General features: G+C 33.0%; 3 protein-coding genes across 3 annotated transcripts; 2 read left to right on the top strand and 1 right to left on the bottom strand.

Moving 5' to 3' along the window:
• Window positions 1-60: 60 nt before the first annotated feature.
• On the top strand, window positions 61-2,679 carry LOC130641011 (myosin regulatory light chain 2, smooth muscle minor isoform-like). The gene is made up of 2 exons (XM_057447640.1): window positions 61-569; window positions 1,800-2,679. Exons 1-2 carry the CDS (start codon window positions 169-171, stop codon window positions 1,912-1,914), a joined length of 516 nt encoding a protein of 171 aa, XP_057303623.1. The 5' UTR covers window positions 61-168; the 3' UTR covers window positions 1,915-2,679.
• A 2,597-nt stretch (window positions 2,680-5,276) lies between these two features.
• On the bottom strand, window positions 5,277-27,218 carry LOC130641004 (ubiquitin conjugation factor E4 A-like). The gene is made up of 27 exons (XM_057447632.1): window positions 26,878-27,218; window positions 26,168-26,295; window positions 25,894-26,076; window positions 25,357-25,427; window positions 25,161-25,240; window positions 24,816-24,880; window positions 24,615-24,743; window positions 23,425-23,577; window positions 23,109-23,303; window positions 22,525-22,756; window positions 21,917-21,997; window positions 21,637-21,689; window positions 12,198-12,305; window positions 11,515-11,661; window positions 11,326-11,396; window positions 11,124-11,198; window positions 10,721-10,826; window positions 10,049-10,172; window positions 9,847-9,932; window positions 9,542-9,643; window positions 8,827-8,907; window positions 8,589-8,692; window positions 7,733-7,826; window positions 7,451-7,614; window positions 6,754-6,859; window positions 6,256-6,368; window positions 5,277-5,943 (listed from the first exon to the last, which is right to left on the bottom strand). Exons 1-27 carry the CDS (start codon window positions 27,155-27,157, stop codon window positions 5,799-5,801), a joined length of 3,276 nt encoding a protein of 1,091 aa, XP_057303615.1. The 5' UTR covers window positions 27,158-27,218; the 3' UTR covers window positions 5,277-5,798.
• On the top strand, window positions 13,322-15,025 carry LOC130641006 (uncharacterized). The gene has a single exon (XM_057447634.1). It carries the CDS (start codon window positions 13,359-13,361, stop codon window positions 14,766-14,768), a length of 1,410 nt encoding a protein of 469 aa, XP_057303617.1. The 5' UTR covers window positions 13,322-13,358; the 3' UTR covers window positions 14,769-15,025.
• Window positions 27,219-27,246: the final 28 nt, after the last annotated feature.

Raw genomic sequence — 27,246 nt, forward strand, 5'->3', positions numbered from 1 at the left:
TAATTATAACGCCTTATATGGATAACGTTCATTATTATCTTTTCTACGAGCTAAAAAACAAGTAGGTTGGGTTAGCACTTTGTTTTCGTTGAGCGAGTGGTAGAGCAGAAGGCTTCGTCTTGGTTTTTAGTAACATCTAAGAAAACTTGTTCACAATTTACTGACAATATGTCTGCTGCAAAGAAAACCAAGAAGGGAACTGGAAAGAAAAGAGCTCAAAGAGCAACCTCAAATGTGTTTGCTATGTTTGATCAGTCTCAAATCCAAGAATTTAAAGAAGCGTTTAATATGATTGACCAAAATCGTGATGGTTTCATCGACAAAGAAGATCTTCACGACATGTTAGCTTCCTTAGGAAAAGACCCTTCAGACGACTATTTAGAAGAGATGATGAAGGAAGCTCCTGGTCCAATTAATTTCACAATGTTCCTAACTTTATTTGGAGAGAAATTAAACGGGACAGACCCTGAAGACGTCATCAAAAATGCATTCAGCTGCTTTGATGCTGACCAAACAGGCTTTATTAAGGAAGAATATATGAAGGAACTGTTAATGACTATGGGAGATAGGTAAGTGTATTAATCAATATTGTTTCAATATTTAGCTAGCTGCTAATAACAACAAATGGGTTGCTCTGGAACTTTATGCTACAAAATGGTACAAGTGTGTCTACTCATTGAAAATGCCACAAAAGCCATTAGAGCTTTCAACGAAACTTCTGTTTCGAAGAATATCCACTTAATGAAACCCCATCAGGCTCGAAACAACCGAAAACACAAGCAGCTGCACCCGTTGTGGAAGTATCTTAAGCCATATATACCAGCTGGTATGTAACTAGGGCAGGCATTCTCTGAGCGGTAGAGTGTATTCAGCCAGTTGTAACTGTAGTCGAAAGCTAACAAATTTGTAATGATTTCCCCTAAAAATGTAGCTACAACTTTTATGGCATGTCATTTTTGTTTTTTCTATCCCAATATACTGCAACAAAAATGAGATAGGCCATGTAGTTTACAAAAGTTAAATTTTTGGCGTGAATTTACGATATTCCTGAAATTTTTGTTGAAAAAATGTTGATATATACTGAAGAAAAAAAAGGTAGATGTCTGAAAATTGTCCAAAGTTTCTACTGAACAGACCAGGAGTTTTACCCTTCTCCCCCAAACAGGCAATTTTCTGCAATGATGGAGAAACTAATCTGGTTAGGTTGTGTACAAAAAACATTTCTGAATGTTTTAATATCAGTGCCTAATATAATGACATGTAGCTGGTACAATTTTCTAACTATTTTAATATACACACTATAGATGGTCAGCTGAAAAAATCTTTGTAGAAAAAATTTCTATGCAATTATATTTCAATGTATATATAATCTTGCTTCTAATCTGTTATTGCTATACAATAGGTTATTATTTTGCAGCTGTGATTTTATCAAGGAATTAGTTTCATTTGACGAAGTTATTACCCCAAGTGGATTTCACTCTGGTCTACAAGTGCATTAAAAATTCAAATTTTTCTAAAAGAGTTATTAGAACTAACTTCCCATGTCCTTGTAGTTTTTTTAATTGCTGCAATTCTCAACCCAGTTGTTTGCATTTACAAACAGATGAAACTCTGATCTTGGAATTGGCAACAGCTGTTCAACTCTTCCATGATCCTTTACCAGATTATGTTTAATTAGTCTAATTCTGTTTTGTTCGTGCAAAAGATTTGCATTATAAACACAAAGAACAATGCTAACATTACTTTCATTTGAATATTGTTTTCCTGATAAGGTTAAGTAAGTGTTCTAATTTTTTTAGATTCACTGAAGCTGAGTGTGATGAAATGTTTCATGGAGCACCTGTTGATAGCAAAGGAAATTTCAACTACATCGAATTTACTAGGATAATCAAACATGGTTCCAAAGAAGAATAGAAACCGTAACTCTGTCCTCCATTCTTTTCATGAAACTTTTAACGTTCCTGCTATTGCATCTTTTGGTGTTCTTTATTTTTACTACAAATTAAAACAGCACTAGGAGATTTAATGCATGGAAGCAAAACTTATTTATAGAAGCGTCAATCCTTGAAGTAGCATATAAAGTTCGAATACAGAGTGGTTTGCACTAATTGGTATTGTTGACAGCAGTGGATTGCAATCAAACTTACCAAAAGAGAAAGAGTGATGTAAAAGAATGGAGAAGACAATAGTTTTTATCATTACGTGTACCAGTTTTATTCTGTTATTACTTTATCCAATAAATGTTTTTTTGTGGCTTGCTAAAAAAATCGAATTTTTAAATGTCTTTTCACCACTTCTTCTGCATGCAAAGTATTCTGATTTTATTTTATTTATACTCTCCAGCTAGTATTTATTACACAATCAAATATAAAACTTGTTTTTTGCCACCTACCCTTACCACTTATTTTAACTTTGAAGTGTAAATATTTAGTTATCAATGTCAAAGACTGTTTTTGTCATTTTTGTCACTTGGTAGCTTTACCGACAGAATAAAAAGGTGCTAAAAATCTGGTGCTTGTGTTGAGAGTTTTATTTTACCTGAACAGGCCATTCAACCTTGATTTTTAAATATTTTTGGAATGTTTTTTGTAGAAGTGTATAATATTTCCTGTAAATCAACGATTTTCGTATTATGTAATAAAAAAGAATTTTCGTACCACTGGCGATTATTTGTGAAAAGTTTTTGTTATAATTTGCTTGAGCATGTGTCGGGATCATCAACAGTTAAATAAGATAATTTTCATGTGACCTGGTTTTTAGTCAATTGTTTCCTGGCTTAATGCACGATTCGCAATTCGTACAGTGTGCGCTAAACGACAATCCTGGTTTTAGACTTTACCCTCTTCTCCCTGCCCGAAACATCAAAATCTAACAGTTTAAGATTGACTTCGTCTGTTCTGTCCTGAAAAAGCTCTCTGGCATACACTGCTTTTAATACCTAAAAACGCATGGAAGATGGTGCATAAATTATAGCGTTCAAACTTTTTAAACTAGTCAAAACTTATGGTCGTTGTTGAAGAAAACAACAGTAAAATTAGAACTAAAATTCTTTCTTGAAATATTTCGTTAGATTGGAAGTCTTGAGATTGCTTATTATTGCTTTCGCCAGCTTGTCATTTCTCTCATATTTTGCGGCCTTTGTGGGCATTGACGTGGATATAGTATATAGATGTATCTGTATCATGTCGTGTGTCTATTTTTAGAATGTTTCACCCTGATCGGACCTGATCATGAAGCAGAACTATTTTGCTCATCACTAACATACTGCCTGGCAGCGAGCGTGATTTGAATCGCGGTCCCCAGATTATTATTTTCAAGAAAGATTTATTTACACCCCTTGTCCCCAGAGCCTCTTTCGCCCATAACCTTACGAAGCAGCACTAATAACTTAAAAAGACAAGATGCCATGAGACGAGGTTTCTATTCATTCGAGAGGGGCGCTGATAATCATTCATCTGTCGGTTACGGGTGTTGGGATTTTGGTAACACGGTGGACCGCTCACAACTAATATGTCATGTTTTCTATTATTTCTAAAAAATCTGTCACATCAATTTCGTTCCCAGAGCTTCTTTTTCGCTTTATATGCGTGCTGGGGCATATCTAGATATCAGAAAACGAAAACGAAGCCCGGGGACAAGATTGTCGTCACACGCGAGAAATAGTGCAGTACGTAAACTTACTTGTTAACCCTCGCTTGTGTCCCCGGGAGTCCTATGGTGCGAGTTAGTTCACGGTGGCTACAAAAAATGTCTACTCAAAATTTAAACTTTCGCGCTGTAAATTATAAGTGGCATGTCAAAAAAATGAAAAGTTCAACAACAACAAAAAACGTTTTAGATCTCTGGATTAAAAATTTACTCTCGAGCTGTAGGGGTGTGTAATTTCGGAAATAATAGTAGTAGCAGGGGGGGATGGACAATTTTCAAAATATTAATAGCCCCTTGCGGGGGTGTACTCGAAATATTTTAAATCTTTAAAATCAGTGAAAACAAAATCTTGAATGGTTTAAACCATAGTCCATGACTATGTTTAAACATAATATAATATTCCTAATGCAATAGCAAGTAAGTGTTATCACACAAGATAAAAAGCATTCAGTACATCGATTTAAAACTTTTATATCAGAAAAACAAAATTAATATCAAGTAAACAATTTTCAAATAAATGGATTATTCCTAGGTGGCAAAAAAATATTAATAGTAGGGGATGTGTGGAATAAGAATGTGCAGGGAAATTTTTTGCTCCAAAAATAAAAAAGGGCGGGTAAAAAACATGTTTGCAATAAAATATTTTATGTCGAATATTCTCCTGCTTAAAAAAGTGTTGCTAATAATATTTTAAAGCCCTCTACAAAGTAATACAATTTTTGAAATTACAAACGCGAGTCTATAATAAAACGGCCCTACGGTCATATCCCAATAAAAAGAGACGAATGTTTATAAGAAATATATCGAAAGCAGCTTACTTAAAGTTACGAGTTACCAGGGCATTTTTAAGTTTAAAACTTAAGGAATGCCCTGGTAAATCCAAGAAAAAACGTCGCTAAAATGTGTAGAAAATAAAAAGAAAGATTGTTGGACCTGGGTGTTGAAGCTAGCCTCACATAAATTATCGAAGTATTGGTAACAGTAAGGCAGGGTTTCGCGTACCTTTTTTACTTCTTTCAGGTGTTTACCTAAGTTTTTAAAAGTTGTATACGCATAAGGATCTTGGAAGAGTGAAAAAGCAGGACCATGTACATACAGGCGAAAATGTGTTATATATATTCTACTCTGCAAAATGCATGACCAGGCACTCAGTACGTAATATGTAGAATAATTTCGCCCAATAGTTGATGTTCTGGTCCATTTTTCATTTAGTAGAATAAGTATTAATAATAAAGTTTTTAAGACCCACAGGGTTGAAAATGGCAGTTTTTTTGTTTGTTTTTAACTACGCTTAATAATGAAAAAAATGTTACGCCAAAGTTTGTTTTCTTGACTTTCTTAAAATTCTGTGGTTTAGTTTATATTCTCTACCAACCAGAATGCACGATTATGTCGTGATGGAAGCCAATTTTATACGCACTCAAAAATCCTGCAAAATAATTTTGCTGTACTTCACCAGAAGAATGTAAGAGAGATTGAGAGCAAAAAGACCATCCTGGCGTTAATCAATTTATCAAAGCTTCAAAGCAGCTTGGTAAATAGTAAATTTTACGCGATTTAGACTTTTACTTGTTCGCACATCCCTGTTAACGACTTTCTGAAGATTTTCTTCACGAGGACCAGCCATCTTAGTGATATTTAATTTCTTTCTCCAGAAATATATAAATAATGGTACAACAAGCAAAAGCATATTCTAAAAATAATCCTTAAAATAATTCATGTATGTACAAAATGAAAAAGTCCAAATGTATGTTGAGAAAATCCAATGCATAAAAGCTAACCTTTTTAACCGCAGAAAACTCTCGATACAACGAATCCTAACGAGGGAAGGAAATTCGTAAAACCAAGCGTTTGTAATAGGTCGTGATATCGAGAGTTTTCTAGGGATTCTTAAGAGACAGAATCTATTTTGTAGTATTGAAATTCACCATGCAACAAACCTCGTTGTCATAAACCCTTTAAATATGTAGGTTGTTCGGTAGCTTTATTATCGAAGAGTGTTATAAGACCAACATGTGTCACGATGGAACACTCTGCAGAGTGATAACTAAAAAAAATCTTTAACAAAGTCATGCGCGAGAGTAGATGTTGTGGTTGAGATCTAGTGAAAACTCGGTTACAGCAGTTAGAATATTCTAATGTTAAGTGGTTTATCCACCGCAATCTTCGGCGGTATATGCCGGCGGCTGCACGTTATTATCAGTCATCCATTTCCGTATTCGTTCTTGTAGTTCAGAGCAGGGTTCAACTTGATCCAATCGCAATGGACTTCGATTAAATGGGTCTTTTTCATCACTAAAACAAAATATAGAAACCAATATCAAAGTCAGTATTATAATGATAAGATGTGCTATAGAATATCTGTTACACGTATGCCTCGTCTTACCCTGACCTTTTCATTAAACTAACTACTTTAGAAACGCCCTGTTGGGCAAAACCACCAGATTAGAATAAAATGTGATTTGGTTGCAAACACATGAAGAACTTGAGTAAGTAATCTCATCAATGAAGACAGCATTTGGCAAACTTTGGCAAAATATCTACATGTAAATTTTTTTCATAGAAAGCTTACTTAATATCAGCTAAAAGACACGACCATATATATACCTCAATAAATGTTTGGCGATCGTAGATTTGCACAAAATTTTTCCAGACGAAGGTAACTTCACGGGCTCGTACATCAACATGCAGGAGATGGGATCCAAAAATTCATCTGGAGGCTAGAACATGCAAGAATATAAGTAATGAAACATGTCAGCTTTCTCGCATCAAAGAAATGAGGTTTGATCAAACCTGAAGCTAGCCTATTAGTTTATCAAGTATATCAATAGTTGTTAGGGTGAGACAAACACACGGTTGTCTGATTATCGAATACACAAACTGTCTAGTTATTGTTTAAACTACTAGATTTCACGGAAATGCGGCAACGTTGCAATAACGCGAATTAAAAGAAAAACACGTTAATTTAAATCACGTTAATCTGTATTTCAATTACTTTTTCGTGACGTGACCGAAAATAAACCAATCCGTGTTAACTAACGACGGGTTAAAAAAAATGTGCAATAACAGCGACATTATACATAAGATAATGTAAGCTAATGTTACCTCTGGCATTTCTTCTTCTGACTTTCGGAACACTTTATGTAAATGATGTAATTTTTTAGCGAGTTTACGAAGATCATTTTGCAAAAACTGACATCCTTCGAGGCGCCTGCAAGAAAACATTCACTCTATGTAAACGAAACAACTACTTACATTCTACACATTTTCACAAGTTCTCTCTATATTAAAAATACCCGTATTATGTCTGTGCGTGTGTCTGTGCGTGAAGAAAAGGTCGTGCTACGTACACAGGAAATAGGAAAGGTCAAACCCGTGTTTTTTTTCTGTATTAGCAATACGCGCATTTCCTGTTTAAATTTGTTGCACTGCAGCTTCATCTCTGACACCCAGTAGAGTAATCACGTGCTAAAGATGCACGAAATACAGGAGAAAAATTGAGAATCGCATTATTTACGACGGGCGAATCCGTTGAATTTTTCATAACGGACGATTTCAAAGGACAAAAAGGTCTAAAAATATGTAATCCTCTGAATTGCTTGCTATGTTTCTTTCTAGTAATCCTTTTAAAGAGGAAGGGGAGAGAGTCTATTTAAATTTAAAATCTATGTTCAAAGACTTTATTTGATAATATTAGCTACTTCCAGTTTCTTAGTGACAGACAGAACAACAAAATTTGAGTCATCATTTAAGTCAAACCATTAAACAGAAATAAACAACAACAAAAGAAAATAAAACCTACTCCACCAGATCTATAGCTCTTGAAAAAATCTCGTCGGAATACGAGCGAGTATCTTTGACGATAGCTCGTAGAAATTCTTCCTCCTTACCCAACGAGACATATATCAGTGTGATGTTTTTCACCAAACTTGCTGGATTGAAATTAAACTTCTTGAAGTTGTTGACCTGCGGAATAAAACATAAAATATTCGCTACGTTTCAGGAAAGAACATTCGGTGAATTATTATTATACACATATGCATTCCTAAGGACCAAAGTTTTAACACTAATAACATGAAAATACCTTTAAATCTTTCCGTTTTGGCCCAACTAAATGAACGTAGAAATAGTTGAGAAATGCAGCCATACTATCAGCCATGCAAGGACTTGCGAAAGGTCTAAAAAAATTGTGCAACATTCGTTCCGAGATTCGTTTACATATCTTATCTTACGGTATTAACAAGGGAATTACTTAACGACCTTAAATTGGTAGCTATTAATCATATATAAAAAATAAAAGCTATAAAGCGTGGCCACACACACCAGAGGCTAATACTAAAAAAAACGGATTTTTTTTAATCTAAAGCTAGTCCAATTAAATAGTCCAAGGTCATACGTTCGATGTGCACATTTGAGAAGTTTAAAATGCTTGTGTGCTATCTACAAAAAACGGCTGATTACATGGACCGATGATAACGAAGAGCAACCCTTTTCCTTCCTTGTGCTTATAAATATTTTATGCAAAATAATCATAAATTGCAAACACCATAACCAGGTGACAGAGCGTCGAAACACTTGCAATGACAATGTTTAACAAGCGAAAAGAATATCATTGAAACTTGTGCACAGAATATAACCTTTTGTGGTCCTGTAGTGCTACACCACAGTTTCTATGAGTTCTTTTAACTATGTTTTTGACTGCTTTTCGTGTTTTCTACCTCCTTTTTTTCATCTTTCCACATTGCCACGTCTGGTATCAGGCATTGTTTTTAATGCCTGCTACCAGGATTTTCAGGCATTAATTTTACTTTTTTCATGTTTAACAGGTCTTCTCCATTGATACCAGTTTCTTATATGTATCATATGTACTTCTCCATTGATACCAGTTTTTTATATGTATCATATGTATACCTTTTAACTGAAGGAAAAAAATAACTTACTTTTGAATGTCGCTTGTGATGTAGCAAAGAACGTGAACTGTTTCGTTAGCCATCGTGTTGTACGCTCTTGCAAAATGACCGAATTGCACCAAGTTTTGTTCCTTCTACAACAAAGAAAGAGGATTTTAAATGTTAAATCCAAAGTTCCTCACGTGCTTTAGAAATTGTAGCGGTTGTTTCACGAACAATATGTATTTTTTGGATATTAATATAGCAGACTTTAAAAAAGCGTGCGAACCTGTTTTTTGTCATCCTGTGATAAATTATTCCATTGTCCACTTGCTTCTTCTTCTTGCAACGTTTTAATCATCACTAAATTCTACAAAAACACAAACTTAAATATCCAAATATTAATGTTGGAACAGCCAGCATACATTACATAACATGTTAACATGAAAAATCTCTTTCAAAAACTCATCACATCCTATCCAACAATTTTAAAAATAGCATGCTGCCTTATTCTAGAAAACTAACCAGGCACAAAATTAACGCGAATTTTTTAAATTTTGCGTTAAAAAAACGTGAACATTCAGGACATTAAAAAAGCAAATTGCTAATTTTAAACCTGTAATTAAAGTGTAGATCTATATTTTTTAGTAGATGCAATACAAAGCTTAAACACTATAGGTATTCCTGTTAATTTCGTGAACGTTATTTTATGCTTGTTAATTGTTCAAAAATAAGGTATTTAAAAAACTTTGAACATTCCGGACTAAAGCAGAAGGTAGACTAAACATTTTGATGAAAAAATAACTGCCCAACCTATTTATTGGCTGAACTGAAGTTCAACTTCTGAAAATATAAAACGATTAAGAGAAGACTACAACAGTTCATGTACAGCTGTGTAGTTTTGGCACAGAGAGTTTGGATCTCACAAGATAACAAGGGTCTCCCGTGTAAAACAGGATAGAGGTGGGCGAGACAAATCTCCAGAAATTGCACCACAAACTAACCTGCAAAGCTTCGTCTAACAAAAACGTGCTATCATTCACCAACAGATTAATGAATCTTGGAAAAGCTGAGAAGTTCAAATCTCTTTTGTACACAACTTTACCCTACAAACAAAAAAAAGTCAATGTCAATTTACTGAAGCGTCGTCTGAACAAGAATAACGACAATGAAGATAATCACTGAACAAAACTTTTAAACAGGTCTTTTTATGGTAATTTTATGTCTAAAACAAACTATATTAGAGTTCCCTCACAAGTTCTTCTTGCAACAAGCATAAACATTTTGTCAACTTTAATCTGGATATTACCTCTTCATATAACTTTCTAAACGTAGCATGGTAGGTTGGAATGTTCCATATATATTCCAAAATTTCATACATGTAGTGACGGTAAGCTAAATAAAAGTATATACCATATGCAGATGCAAAAGTGGATGATAGATGCAACGTTTTCTGAAGCTTACACAAAATATGGCATCGAACATCAGTAGAGGTCATCATCGACACTTACTAAACTTTTGATCGAACTCCATGGCGTGTCCCGTGAATTCGATATCCACAAAAAGCTGCAATAAAGACTTCGGGAGTATCTTTGGAACGACAGAACTTTGTTCAAATGCTTTTTTTCTGAAACTCTAGAGAAAAAGAAAAAAACGTAATTGCATTTTATTTCAAGGGAACTTACATAACGTATTAAGGAATGGTTTCTATCTAGCTTCAGTGATAGTATATTATGTTTTATGAGTCCTACAAATGGAATTCACATTTTAAAGCATCCCTCATGGAGTTGACAATTTCTTGTGCAACATTTACATATTTTTATGGCAAATTTGGATAATTAGGACATTGAGAGAAGACATTGAGAGAAGACAATTGAGAGGAGACATTAAGGGGAGACATTGAGAGGAGACATTAAGACAAGACATTGAGAGAAGACATCGAAAGGAGACATTGAGAGAAGATATTGAGAGGAGACATTAAGGGGAGACTTGATGTAAGAGGTTAGCAGTGTTTTTTTGCATATTCTGAATGATAAACTAGCGAAACTTTAAACATTAAACCAAACAAACATCTGGCAATCAGGTTAATCACATGCCAGAAATAGACTGAAATGACTTAATAGTTAACAAAATTACATGGGAAACTACACAACTTGCAAGTAAAAATATTTAAAAGTACGTACGAAAGAGAAGAGGTTGGATTGATTAGAACGATCTTTAGGTAGAAACGCAGCTAAACATTCTGCAAGTTTCGCTCTCAAATGAGGATTCTTAACGCGACTGGAATCACTGAAAAGAATAAATTAAGTATAAATTAAACAGATGTAATAAAAACATTTCTACTACGTGCACGGTGTTGCATTTAGAAAACTAAAATCAATATATGGCAAAACATTCAAAAAAGGACGTCTGGACTCGTTCCATTCATATAAATCCCGCATTTATTCTCTGATTTCGATCCAGTTATATTTGCTATATGTTATTTAATTAAATTTATTTTTATTGATTGTAAAGCTGATTGTGCAAGTCCTATCCACCTTATTCAGAGAGGGTAAGTTTGGCGGCGGCCATTACACAAAGACCTACCCTAAAAAAACAGCAAAAAATTCCATAATGTGATGCAAGTCTTCGCATCGTTCTAACGCATCTTCGTTAAAATATCTAAACAAAAAGTCAAATGTTATTAAAAGACAGTAACATGTATTGATCTGTGAGTGAATAATAATTTCATTCTATTCTTAACAGAGTAAATTTACATACCAAAACAATTTAAGAGTAGTGCACTCACCCCAACATACGAACAGTATCCCCGATATTTTCGGGAATAAATTCGGGAACGACTGTTAACGCAGCAGCAACCTGATAACAAGGAAGAAAGTACGATCCATCAAGCACTGAACATTCAACAAATCAACCTTATAAAATTTAGTACAAAATTTGTATGTTCGCCTATGAGATTCCTAAACAAATAACGCACCTCGTTTGTTAGATATTTCGCCTTTAATTCCCTATGTTTGCTTATTGAGTAGTCCTTTCCTGCTAATGTTTGTTGTGTTAACCAGTAAGACGAAGCGACACAAAACTTGGTCGACAGATCAGACAGATTTGGGCTGATCAGATGTGCCTAAAATACAACAGCTAAACCGTGCTCATGTCATATATTACCAGCTACAGTAGCGTCAAATTAAAAGGGGTTTTACAAACACAAGAATATTTGAATACATTGATGTTGACCTTCTAATGCACAATGGTTGTTGTATGAAACAGGAAAAGTATCCAAATGAGAGAAGAGCTTTGTTATACACAACAAATAAAAGAAAAGTGAGAGGACTTTCAACAAAAGGTTACTTATTTTCTTAAAACGTCTTGCTGGAAGTAAATTCTATAAAACTTTTGTAGAATTTTTCATAATCGCTATGCAGCGAAGGGTAAACAGGATTATGGCAAATTTTGAATGTGACTGGGTAAAATAAACAGTGATAATGCTGAAATGCTTGGGATTCTTTGCTGCACTTTGTCTTTTGCAAAATTCAAGCAGACGCTAAATGTCTATGGAAAAAAATTGCGACCAAAAAAAAAAAGAGTTTTTTAATTTTCACGATGCAAAAATGTAAAAGCAAGTGACTAAAAGCGCCAAACAAACCAAAACAGTACTGCTACCTTTATTGCCAGCTGGCGTCTAATACCATTTTCAAAGTCGTTTTTCATGCTTTCCACCATGCTGTCTTCACCACCTTGCATACGTGTTTCTTGGAACAGGTTGCTTAGCTAAAACAAAGTATATTATATCAATAAAAAACCACAAACAATTCTATATATTTATTTCAGTGCAGTTTTTATTTCCAAACACTTTATTGCTTGTGTTGCAATGAAATGTTCAAGCATGAAACACATTATAAACTTAACGCAAACATCTTTAAAAATCTTTAAACTTTGATCAGTCATTTAAATATAACTAAAGACAAATAACAGTGCAAGTGTTATGTCATGTAAATTCGATTTTTGCATAGTTTACAATAAAATAAATAAATAAAATGTTACATTATTTTTGATAATCACATTTGTGTGCTTCTCACTCAGCATACCTAACTACAAGGGTTATGCTGAAAAAGAACTACTTTGTTCATCACTAACATACTGCCTGGCAGTGAGCGAGATTCGATCCGCGGTCCCCATAACTGGGAGCCGCAGACGAACCCACTACACTACGTGCGGCAATATGGTAGTGATGAACTCAGATAGTTTATCCGGATGGTGTGTATACATAGGTGAATATTTAATATATAAATGTGCTATGATAAATATTCACCTATGTACAAGGGTTATATTGCCAAACTAAAGTTATTGCGATTTTGAATGGTGTGAAATGAGAGGTGGGAAAAAACGTTATTGAAAAAATAGACAGTTTCCTGATTTTATTTTTTTTTATCTTATTTTATTCACTATACTGGTATTCAAGAAAAATGTTTGCGAAATTTTAAATCACTTTTGCAGAAAAATCACAATTTAAAGAATCAAGTTAAAACGGATTAACTGCAAAACCGTGCTCCCTGAAGAAGCCTGTAATATTTACTACTACTTTTTTCAACTAGAAATAATAGTGAATAAGCAATATAAAAAATTACTAATAGCTATACAAACTTGAATATAAATTCATAGCTGAAAAAACTATGTAGAGTACACATGTAAAATGAAAAGATTAATAATAGAAGACATATTTAGAAAGGTCAAAAACTTACTTCATTTGAAAATAATAACCACCTAAAAATCATAACGTCAAAAAAAATATGGACACGAGAATTTTGAACATAAATAAAAAAGATGAAGAAAACAATGAAATGGATGGTTAACATTTATATTTGTTGTTTTACATTGAGTATACATCTATCTGAGCAAAATCAAATTGAATCAGTGAGAGTGATTACATGGACAACAAATCCACCATATTATCTGCAAGCCAGCTTTCGTAAAGATGAACACCACACAGGAATCATCATGACTCTTTTACAAACTTCAAAAAATATATGCTTGCAAAAGAATGAATTCACTAAAATAGTACATGATGACGTCAATCTTATAAAAACACATGAAGAACTTGTAGGATTAATTTTACAGAATGACACAGAACGTATGCTTCGAAATTTAAATATTACTAGAGACGAAAAACAACTGATTGTCATTGGAGCTTCCTCATTCGCCCATTTAGACGAGGTCAACAAAAATTTTAGCATCAAGACATTAGTTAACTCTGAACGAGCAGCTGTTATAGTCCACAGCAACGACAACTTGTTACTTGTCAAATTTTTCAGTGCTATAAGTCAATGTTATGTTGTAATATATTTTGCAGCTATTGTGGCCATTATTGTTGCAACAGCAGTGTGGCTGCTGGAACATCAAATTAATGAAAACATCCCAAAGACGTTTAGCGAAGGCCTATGGACCTGCTTTTGGTTCTGTTTTGTCACAATGACAACAGTAGGATATGGTGATATCGTTGTTAAGCATTTCGTGACAAAGACAATAATAATTATATGGATGGTGTTTGGCCTAATGATGACTTCCATGATTACAGCCACTGTTCTCGAGGAGCTTCAACAGGCAGTGGATACGAAAGGCCACCATGTGTCAGTCTTATCAAAATCTACCGAAACAGAATTGGTTACACAACAATTACATGCAAAACCAATAGAACTTGAGACGTATGAAGAAGTTTTAAATGCTGTAAAAGAAAGAAAGGTGAAAGCTGCATTAATAGATGCAAATGTTGCAGCAGTTTTGTTCAACCAAAAACAATCTGATGAGTTAATTGTAGAGAGAATTCTTACTGTTTTGATGCCCATAAACATTTTTATCCTGTCAAAGAACTGTTCGACAAATGCACTGGTAAATGCAGATCAACGCAAAAGTATAGAAGCTATATACATTCCACCATTAACTACAAAACTTTACCACATTAGGGCATTCACAAAGATTTTTGAGAAAACAGATAGTGGTGAGATATTATATACTACAATTGTTGCAGGCTTTCTTGTCTCAGTAGCAATTTTGACAGAGTGTATTAAATTCATGAAAACTAAACTCAATAGCAGGAGAGTGGAAAGCAAAAATTGCAAATCTGTTGATTTAGAAAACAGACGGTTGAAATTAATTGCAGATTTAAAGAAACTGATTAATGATCTAGAAAGTAGAGAGATTCAAAAACTCGAGCTATCAAACATGGTGTGTAGTTAATAATATCTGGTATATATAAATATATGTGTATTAAGACGTTTTTACATGAAATATCAATTATATGTGGATGTAGCATACATGATTTAAGAGTCACCTTTTTAGAACTATAATTTCTGCTTTTTTTGAAAAACATCTCTCTAAAATCAGTTTAATTTTGACCTTTTTATTGAAGCCAGCAATGCATCACAATTAGCTGTTAACAATTGTTTTTATTGAAGGAATGTGCCTACACTCAACAAATATAGCAAATATGGCTATACAGCAAGAATTATTTTTGTGCTGTTTTGAAAGTTTTACAGAACATACTTGAGTTGTTTCAAAATTTATACAGCAAGTTATTCTTCTCCAACTTAAAATAATGAAAAAACAAAATTTATTTTGATACAAAAGTTTAGTGTTTTTTTAATGTTTTTTGCGCAGTATTATAAGAAAAACTAATTTAAGTGCAAAATCTTTTTACAGACTATAGTTTAGTTGACAAAATTTTACGAAAGTTGAGAAGAGTCAACCAAAAAATATATTTCAAATCCATAAATATATTTCAAATCAGTAACAGAATTTTTTTGAGATCCGAAAATATAATTCAAATCCACAAATAATTTCAAATCCGAAAATATATTTCAAATCAACATATATATTTCAAATCCGAAAACATATTTTAAATCCACAAATTATTTCGATCAGCGAAGCCTTGTGGCTATAATGGCATATTAACGGCTGCAAGTGCATGCTTTTGCTTTCGTTGTGGAAGAAAATTCTACTTAAAGGAGTTGTTCTGTTCTAATTGTAGAATGGAAAGACGTGAAATAAAAACTGAAACTGCAACACACAACAAATGTGTGGAAGATGTTATTAAATATTACTTTAATAAGGCAAATGAGTACAAAAAGATAGTTATGTATTTAAAAAATTACCACAAGATTGATATCAGTGTCAGCACTTTAAAACAGCGTCAAAGACTGAGGGGATTGAAAAGGAATGAAAAACCTGATGTGGATTCTTCAATTCGTCAAATTATCAAAACCAAAATTTTAATTACAAATAGAGTCAAGAGTTATCGTAGCATTTGGAACAAGCTACGTGTGATACACGACATTTCAATAAAATGTGATGATGTTAAGAAAGTTGTTAGGGAAATCGATCCTATAGGCTCTCATAACAGAAGCGCGGTAACTTATACGTAGAGTTTACAATTCACCTGGCCCAAATGCTCTATGGCATGCCGATGGCTATGACAAGTTGAAGCCTTCGTACCAATAATAATCCTGTAATACCTGCTCACTTTTTCCCAAACGCTCTTGACAAATTTAAAATTTGTCCAGATATAGTGAGGATACTGATTGTGGTACTGAAAATGGTATAATGGCAAGTAAACAGTCACTTATTTATAACAATGTTAATGCACATTAATATGGAACTTCACAGTCTAATCAAAGGATTGGAAATTAATGGTCTTATTTTAAGCGAACGTACACAACTTGGGTAATTGACTATTTCAAAGATATGGTGGAAAGTGACGCACTTTGTGTAAGTGATCATTTTCAAATGGAATGCGCTTTGGTTTTGCTATTCATGGTTAATACAATCAGAGTTAGACAAAACGAGAGACGAGTGGAATTCACACACTATAAGAAATACAAGGAATGCTAAAATATGCGAAATACTTGATGAAATGTTTTATCTTCCAGAAAGTTTTGGCCTTCTTCAACAAAGAAACGTACATGAGGAAACTGAACATGTTCTTAATGACTGCGACAAAGAACTAGTTGAATATTTCAACAATGTCTTTGGACAGTTTGGCTACACTATGCTCCTCATGATTAGTAAAAAGCAAGACAAATATACGATAATATTATTTCTGCAGGAACATAGTTTCTTTTTGTTATATACATACTTCTTCTGTAAGCTAATGTAAATACATTAAAAATGACTCTATTGTTCTTATACTTCAAACACTATCTGCATGTGCTTCAATTACTGAGAATCTTTTATTGCATATGGGGAAGAAACCATATTTCACACTGCCAGTACCACTACCGCTGGCTTGTTCTTCATGAATAGGATCGGCACTATATTCATTTATGAATACATCGGGGTTAAAATTTTTATTGTCCTCACTTTCGCTCAAAGTATCATCCAAAGTAATATCAATTGGACTTTTTGAGGCATCAAGAAGTTTCCGAGTTGTTGCAGATTGTAAATTGCATCCTTTGCATAAATAAAGGTCTACTTTTGAAAATGGTTTAGCTAGCTCCTTTTTGTATTTGTCAACAGCAAAAGCTGTTTTTATCATTTCGACCACCTTCATGTCGGGGTATAGCAAGACATATTCTTCTAGACCACAGAAAAATTGGTCATGGTCTGCATGATTTTTGTTTGGCATCCCTATGGAGCAATCCTTGTTCATTCTCTCTTATAATTTCAACATTAATAACAACACTTTCCGTAGATGTTTTACTATGTAAAGATACAATCTTTGCTTTCTTGCTTTTAAAAACCATGTTACTACTATTTCTTCCTAGATCATCACCAGTACTTTCTTCTTTGTTGACTGTATTGGCCTCTTTCTTTCAGAATCGTGATGTTCTTTCATTTGACTTAATTCGTTGATAGTCTATCAATGTCAATTTTCTGCTTTCTTTCTTATTTCCTTTCCACAATACAAGCAGAAATAATCACCACAAAATTTGATTTTCTTTCCACATGACGAACAAAAACGGTCCTCCATGTTTGTTTACAAATCATGTCGAGCACACATGACTATATGCAGGGCCTTAGATCCAGGGGCAGGGCCCTGGGATAATTGGATTTATAAATTATTTTTGTGGATTTGAAATTATTTTGCATATTTGAAAAACATCTGCGGATTTGAAATTTATTTGTGGATTTAAAACATATTTGTGGATTTAAAATTCAAATTCGAATATATATTTGTGGATTTGAAATGTATTTGTAGATTTGAAATATATTTGTAGATTTGAAATATATTTGTGGATTGACCCTTCTCGGCTTCGAGAATATTTAGTCTTTCGCAGCATTAAATTATTTAAAATTCCTAACAGAATATTCTACCTTGTTTTTATTGTTTTTCCTAAATAGTATTGACTAAAAGTCTTGAATATTAGATATTTTAGTTAGCGTAATTTAAACTTTAAACATATATAATAATCATAACGAAGGAGGGTGTTACAGCAATAATAAACTTTTTTACGAGATGGGATTTTTGTTTGTTTTCCTTTTTTTAAAAAAAACTTTTTTGCTTGATATTATGTTTTTTTCTCCATAGAACAACTAATTAAGTTGGAGTCGTTAAAACAAGAAAGAAGCTTATGACGAAGAAAATATTTTTGATTTAAAAAAACAACAACAACAAAAAATATTATTAATATTAAAGGATACGGTAACCCCCTGACACACATACTCAGTATATTTAAAATATCCCCTCTGCTCGCTATATTAACCCTAGCAAATATATATATTCTGAAAGTCGAATAAATTATCTCTAGAATGATGATAAAATATTTTTATAAAAAAATACAAAAAGTTGAAAAAAAAATTATATACAAAAATTCACCCTTCCAGTTCATTTTGTCGAACACTCCCCTCAGTTAAATTTTTGTTCGTTGAAAAAAATATCATTGCAAAACTCTTATTCAACTCTAAAAAAAAATGCTTTCTTTACTCAAAACAGCATGTGGTTCCAAATCATCTCCATTCATCATTCTCGGCTTAACGTCTGTTTTCCATGCTAGCATGGGTTGGACGGGGTATATTAATGACCCTCTTCCAATCTGATCTAGACTGTGTTGGATCTAAACTCAACTTCCTCTGTATTAAGTCTGTCCTTATAACCTCCTGCCAAGTCTTTCATGGTCTGGCTCTGGGCTTTGCGCCAGGAACTATCAAGTCTCTACACTTTCTTACCCAATTATCCCCCTCCATTCTTTCCAAGTGCAAAAATATAGCATAATTTGTGTTACAATAGCTGTTTTATCTATTTTTAAGCAAGATAGATCAATAACTCATTTTTCCTCACTTTCTGCGTTGGAAAAAACAAAGTTTTGTAGCCAAAGATATAATTGTCTCAACAACTTTTTTTCGTACAATTTCAACAAGATGGAGGGAAGTGTTTGACAAGATGGAGGGAAGTGTTTGACAAGATGGAGGGGAGAGTTCGACAAAAATATATACCGTTACGACTGAAAATTTTAATTCAAGAAAAAGCAAATCAAAGACCTTTGCTTTTACCTGCAAGAATCATGGTTACACCAACTTAAACGTTATGAATAATTATTTATATAAAATTAAAAGTAAAGTGTTTTCGCAGAACTTTGGGTCTAGTTCTTGTTAAACAGACAACAGGATAAAATAACATAACAAAAACAGAAAAAAATAAAGAAATAAATTATAAAGGTATAGATGATAAATAATAATGTATTTTATTTGTATAGATTATTAAAGTGTGAATGTTTCCCTTGTTACGTGTTGAGATGCAACTCTCTTTAATTATTATACAGATTAATTATATGATGCATTAGAATGGAGTAACTATAGAGGTTTGATGTTGGTTGATCAAGTAATGAAAGTTATTGAAAGAGTGATTGTTAAGTTACTTAGAGAAAGAATTGATATAGATAAGATGCAATTTGGTTTTGTTCCAGGGCATGGCACTACAGATGCAATATTTTTACTCAGACGGCTTCAGGAAAAGTATTTAGGAAAGAGAAAGAATCTCCATTTTGCCTTTGTAGATTTAGAGAAAGCTTTTGATAGAGTGCCACGTAAAGTTATTTGGTGGGCTATGAGAAAATTAGGTGTGGATGAGTGGCTAGTTACGATGGTACAGTCTATGTACAGCAATGCTACAAGTCGTGTCAGGATTAACGATTCACTTAGTGATGAATCTAGTGTAAATGTTGGTGTACATCAGGGTTTTGTACTTAGTCCTTTGTTGTTTATTCTAGTCTTAGAAGCACTGTCGATGGAGTTCAGAACAGGTTGTCCATGGGAGTTATTGTATGCAGATGATTTGGTTCTCATAGCAGAGTCGATGGAAGAATTAGTTGAAAAGTTTGAGAAGTGGAAGAAAGGACTAGAAGAGAAACGGCTAAAGGTAAACACAGCAAAGTCCAAAGTCATGATTAGTAGCATTGCAGCCAAGTGTGACCTTGTAGTTCGAAAGTGGCCTTGTGGAGTTTGCAGGAAAAGGGTTGATGGTAACTCAATTTTTTGTCAGACTTGCAAGCATTGGGTACATAAGAAGTGCAGTAGTATTAGTGGAAAGTTAAGGGCTGACATTCAGTTTGTATGCAAGCGTTGCAAAGGTGAGATTATAGAGAATGAACTATTTCCAGCTTTAATGATGTACAACAGTGGCTCGTTAGAGATAGTTGAGAACTTCTGTTACTTAGGTGATATGTTGGGCAGTAAAGGGGGTGTTGGAAGAAGTGTTACTTGCAGGATAGGTTCTGCTTGGAAAAAGTTCAGAGAGTTACTTCCTTTGTTGACTAGCAGAGCCCTGTCAATTGAGGTAAAAGGTAGGTTGTATGAGGCCTGTGTAAGAAGTGTTATGTTGTACGGTAGTGAGACATGGGCAGTGAAGCAGGATGATCTTGACCGTTTAGAAAGGAATGATATGAGAATGGTTAGGTGGATGTGCCAGTCTGAGAGACAGAAAGAGTTTAGATGAGCTATAAAGCAGGCTAAGTCTCCGTAGAATTAAAGATGTTATCCAGATAAGAAGATGGAATTGGCTGGGGCACTTGGAAAGAATGGAGGAGGATAATTGGGTAAGAAAGTGTAGAGACTTGATAGTTCCTGGGGCAAAGCCCAGAGGCATACCGAGAAAGACTTGGCAGGAGGTTATAAAGACAGACTTGATACAGAGGAAGTAGAGTTTAGATCTAACACAGTCTAGATCAGATTGGAAGAGGGTCATTAATATGGGGTATATTAATGACCCCATGCTAGCATGGAAAACGGACGTTAAGCTAAGAATGATGATGATGATGATGAATTATATTTGAGGAATTTTAAACTTTGAGCACACTATTGAAAACACTGAAAGATAAAGAAGATTTTTCTTCATTTTATCCCTCTTAACAATAAATATTTTTGATTCTTTTTTTAAAAATATCAGGAAATAATGCCAAAGAATCAAAATTACAAAAAATATTTCTTTTAAAAAAAATGACCCTAAAGGGGGTGACAGTATCCTTAATGCTGTTCCCTCATGACATTAAATAATTATTATAATGTTTAAAGATGTATCATGACGGTCGCGATGTGGATCGCGAAAAACACGATGCATTGTGAAAGCCAACCCCATGACAGATTGCGACTTCCACGATGCTAAAAAATTATACTATCGCGACAGTACCGCGTATCTGCGCCCTAATTCCAGTACTGTATGATAACTCTAAATAACATTCTTAAAAATTTGCTCATTTTCTGTTATATCATTTGATAGAAATGTTTTTAGCGAAAAATCTGAATAAACTTGACTTGAAATAGCTAGAAATCATTTTGGAAAGATGACAGGATAGATCACAGCACGCTGAATTAGCAAAAATGTTTAATGACAAGACTTTGCCATCCTCAAGGACAGCTTTAATAGCAAAACAAAAATCGTGAAAGCAAAAATTTTGTTGCTGTAAAAGATTTTAATGATGCAAAAAATAAATATTTTAATTTTAGAATTTTAACTTTCTGTCTATAATATGTATGTAAAAACTGTGCTGTGTAAAACCCACTACCGGGAAGTTCTGTTGTCAAGGTCATTCTCATTCATGAGGGCAAAAGATAAATAACGTCATGGATTCAAAGGGCTGAGACTGTCTCCTTAAACCAGTTGAAGGATTTTGCATACCTTTTGCAATCTTTTCATTACGTCTTGGTATTTTTCATATGTTTTCATATAGCCTATAAAACATTTCAAGTGATTTTTAACAAAATAAGTACATATGTAAAACAAAATACATATGTAAAACAAAATATATTGCTTTCATTATTCAATGATTATTCAATGATTAAAATTCTGTGTGTCCTTTACCACGACTACAGTTTCACATACAGAGGGATAGGTGAACAGACATAATTTTTGTAAAAAAATATTAAAAGTCTTAAAAATATAGCCGAAAATACCATACCAAGTTTATAGCATAACTGTGTTAAAAAGAACATCTCGGATACAAATTTGAATTTGATGTTATTAGCAAGTATTGGTGGAACTAAAACAGAAAAAAAAAGGTCTACATATGCAAGAAGTCAAAGGGAAACAGCTGTTTAAATTTCAGAACGAATACAATATTTTTTCTTGTGCTTGAAAATATTTTATCATCGTGATCAGTAGAAATTCAAAATAACTTGTCGTGTCTACCATTTTAAAACAATTTGATTTACCCAGTAACCACTTAGTTAGCACTCCACTATATGATTATTATACTTGCATTAGCAGGAAATAAAAGTTTTATATATTTATGCAGTACATAATAGCAGTGATAGCATTTTGTTGTTGATATATCAAAGTTCAGTTGTCAATGATTGCTAATTTACTTACCGGTTTGCATTATCAATTACTTATTTTTTAGTCTACAATTGTAGCACAACATTAACAAAATTATTTTTAACTGGTATAGAATTGAAAAAATAGAGCCCTATATATTTACAACAAAAAGCTAATTTTTCCTTCAATATCTAAAAGTTTAATTATAAAATAGCATGGTTCTTTTCAGCTAAGACTCAGATTAAAACTTACTGTGATCTGGTTTCGGGATCATTGGTGTCAGTTTGTCCAATCCAACAGAGTGTAAAGGTGTGTCTAATTTTGATATAGATTCACGTGTAGCAGAAGCAGCACCATAACGACAGTCCACTTTTAATAGTAATTTTGAAGAAGGTGAGAGAAATGGTTGACAAAATTTTAGCAGCAAATGAGTGAGATTTAAGAAGAAACCACAGTTACAATTGGTAGTCGGATCATACATCATCTAGCAAAAACACAACAAAAAAATTAACTATGCAAAAATACATTTCCTATACAACACAACAGAAAAAATTTTGCGTAAAAATATCAAAATTAACCCTCAGAATACACACACATCTTTAAAAAGACCTTGTTTTGACTAAAAAATAATTAGTTTTCTAAAATTTGAGTTGCAATTAGTGGCAAAAGAAAGACCTAGTTGGTACATGTATGGTACCGTTGGGTAGTCCAATTCACCAACTTTCTATAAAATGGTGATCACTTTATAACAACATAGCCCTCTGGAATTATGGCACTCCAACTGTGGGGCTGTTCCCTAGTCTAAAGGTTAATACAGAATTTTTTGAGTCACAAACCTGAAACCTTGCTGTATTGGTGCTGAGACAAATTCCAAACCAATACAAAACTTCATGTTGAGCTTCCGGTTTTTGCACAAGATTGTAAACAAGTTCGTGTACTTTGTTTACAATTATATCAATTTGACGACGTATATTTTCAGTAATTGCATTCATTTCAGCTTCACTTTGTCGAGAGGGCTCTAAAAAGTGCTCCTAAAAGGAAGAGCACTTTTAAAATGGCATCAAATAATTAGAACTTCACATTCTTTAAGTTAACACTGATGTTATAAGTGTGAAACTCTTTCCAGTTAATATTATATACAATCAAACTTACCGGAACAGATGCATTAAAATCTTTTGGTAGAGATGACAATCTTAAAAACCATCCCAATATAGTCTCTTGTTCGAATGAGGAACCTTTTATATATCGGACGTTCCCACCTGGTTGAAGAGCAGGCGGTAACCAATACTTGCTTTTAAGAACCATCTAAAAATATAAATCTTTTTTGAAAAAAATATTTTTATTTTACTTTGTCAATAAATTTAGCAGAAATGTTTTTATTTCCAATGATCATCAGGTGCTGGTGACCTACATTTGGTTTTTGCTGACCTAGTGAACACTAGTTTTTTAGACATCACTCACAATTTAAGAGGGCCAGAACAAGAAAAATAGCTCTTTCCTGGCATATTGTTATGCTGGTCAATTCCACTCCATAATATCTAGTGTGAATGCATTGACAGGTTTTTGATACTAAAGTAAGGCACCATAATTTCTATGATGTGAAGATCTTAAGGACGAAAAAAAACTACTTTTAAAATCAAATACAGATTCAACATCACCCTTTAACTCATAAAGATGACAATGTAAGAAAGAACTAGTGTCAATTTTAAAGGAAAATATCAATTTTAAACCTGGTCAAGGTATATTGAAGAAGAACTACTTTGTTCATCACTAACATACTGCAAAGCAGTATGTTAGTGATTCGATCTGCGGTCCCCAGAACTGGGAGCCGCAGACGAAACCACTACACTATGTGCAGCAATATATTAGTGATGAACTCAGACAGTTTATCCGGATGGTGTGTATACATATAGGTAAATATTTATCATAGCACATCCGTACCTGGTCAAGGTAAACGTAAAAAAAGGACAAAAAAACTTTTTGTTTAATTTTGTAGCCATTTATCAAATATTTTTAACATGATTTTTAAGTTATTATTTATTATCAATAATTTTTAGAAATATGCACCTGTAAAGTTTTGTATGTATATTTTAGTATCTTTTTGTAGATTTGATATAGTTTAATAATTATAATAGTTATTATAATTTGAAATAAGCATAAACGTTATTATATAAAGATTTAAATTTTGAACCATTGGGTTAAATTTTATATCCAAAAGAAACTGCACTTAATATAAACTTTTTCGTGACATTTATAACATTATCCTAAAGATACTACAAACTTGCTGTTATTGCAAATTGTTCTGATACTAAGGCTTATGGCTTATCAATAAAATTACTTACCCAAGTTAGTGTGACATCCTTTGAGAAAAAAATCAGTGCATCCAGAAGTGCTATGACCTCTGGGTTAAATAGAACAAGCTGATTCGCCTTTTGTGCAATAAGGTTTAGTACTGGAGCAAACATTGTTCTCTATAGAAAATTAACATGGTTTAAGTACATAAAACTTAGATATGAATTAAAATTTGATATTTTTGAACATACCAAATCATCCGGGTCTGTGTATGATTCAACTAGTTTTTGCACATATTCAAGTAAAAATGGTTCAGCTGAAACAAGATAAACATATTGGTTAAGGTTTAATGTTTATGATTCTTACTGTATTAACAGGACCAACAGTTTACAGCAATGTGGTATGTTTCAAAAGTAAAAGAATAAAAGGAGAATATTTAAAAATCTTCATCCAGTTGTTTCAGAAAATAATGAATCACAGAAATAACATTATGATACAACATAAACAATTTTTCGAAAATTCACCTTTGACTCGACATTGTATTATTAGTTTTTATATTAAAAACAATGATTTTATTAGAAGCAAATTAAACTTACAGGAACTGGAAGTAAGCACACTGAAAAGTTGATGATGTGGATTGTTTGTAGGGAAAATTTCTGGTTGTAATAAAATGCTCCTAGAAAACAATGATAAAAAATAATCCTGGCAAGCTGGATACACTCAAAGTAATCAAGGGTAAAATTAGAAACATATAACGACGTAAATTTGACAAATATAAAACATCATACTCACCCAGTGAAAGATAAGATCAACTTTCTGCATTTATTGCTGATATCTGTTATTTCTTCCAAAAATGATTTATCCTATGTTAAACAAAGTATCAAAGCTATCCAAAGGTGTTCTAGGTGACACTGTTATACAGAAACATTATTCAAGCATAGCTGAAAAACACACGGAAAAAGCTAACGAATACCAACACAAATTGTAGTTTGAAATACTTCATCCATGGAATAAATATTCTTGAAATTACACAGAAGACCAACATAAATTAGTTGAAAAGTGGGAGAATTTAACAGAACTGAATTTAACAGGTTTATTATATCCAGGTCTTGTCAGATGCATTGAATGATTAAAAAGCCCAACTACGCCATTCTAAACTAAGGGTCGATTTTTAGTCCTGCATATTAAATCTTAATCTTGGCAACCATTAACCATACACACACACAAAGAAGTGAATAATATATATTTATGTACAAAAAATATAAATTTTGTGTTAAAAAGTCAAATATAAATATCAAAATAACATATTAACAAGACATGTTTAGTCACCTTAGCAATCTTCCTTGTCAGGTGATTTTCTTCTGTATTAAGTCGAGCATAACAAGCTGATAAATAATTTACAAGAAGCTCTTCACGTGCATCCATTACAGCGTCTAACGCTTTCTCTCGTGAACCAGACTGTATGCACAGGTGAATTACAGTGTCTGTCATTTGTAATCGTTCCAACAATGCCTAATTAATACACAACAGAAGCATAAAACTTGTAAAAGAAAAAAAAAACTATATCTATCACTTTTGTGCAAGTACTTTAGCAAATCAGTACCTGGTTTAAGTTTTCAACAGTAAGAAATAGTGGAGCCTTAGCATCTGACAATTCTTTAGACAGTTCATCTAATTTTAAACATCTTGCAGGTAATCCACCAAGGTGTGTTGCACCTTTATTTTCTTCATCTAAGAAATATTAATTCAGTAATCTCTACTGCTCTCTAGAACTATATCCGTTATAGATTTGCTGTATTAGAATTGGACAAACAACATACATCTCAAAAAATGGAAAGATTAAGCCTTAGGTGGCAGAGGGCTTTTAGGTATGGTGTTCAGCCAGTGGGAATTTTACATTTAACAATCAGAAAATGCAGGAGACAACAAGCTGGAAAAGGCACTTTATAGATTTTCATTGAAGCAGAGGAATGGTTATGCTACATGCAAACAAAACAACTTTGTAATTTTTAGATCCTAGCAACAAGTATTTTCTGTGTAAAACTATTTGTATGCTGCAAAAAGTTTAATATTATTGATGTAAAGAAACCCGATACACACTTTTCAATATTTCAGTGCCACGAGGTTGATCCTCACACGCAGGAATATCATTATCAGTGCGAAGATATTAAAAATCTTTGTCAAACTATTCATACTTTTTTATCACTTATTTTTTACATATATATAGTACCATAATAAACATTTGATTTTTGTTAAACAACATAAAGCTTTCGTTATTACTTAAAAAATATTGTATGTTAAAGTAAGTCTTACCACAATTGACAGTGACTAAAAATATTCTTTGCAGGTAATCATTAATGATCATATCTTTTGCTTGCAATATTGATTTCTTGATATGTTTGGAAGAAACACTATCCTCCCTTTTTGTTTTTTTATCTTCAGTTGTTTCGACAGGCACTTGTGGAATTAACTTTTTACTTTGTTCCAAACCAACACGAGTTGCTTCGACATATTGTTTTGCGTGTTCAATGTTTGGAAACAACGCAACAAAAGGATTATTTACTAAATCATCATCTTTTTTACGAACACTCATTCTTCCATTTGTTTTTTACCTGTTGTTGATTATTTTTTTATAACTAAATATATAATACATATTATACAAATTCTAATTATATAACAAGA

Source organism: Hydractinia symbiolongicarpus, chromosome 4 (genome assembly GCF_029227915.1).
Source record: "Hydractinia symbiolongicarpus strain clone_291-10 chromosome 4, HSymV2.1, whole genome shotgun sequence".
Classification (NCBI taxonomy): domain Eukaryota; kingdom Metazoa; phylum Cnidaria; class Hydrozoa; order Anthoathecata; family Hydractiniidae; genus Hydractinia; species Hydractinia symbiolongicarpus.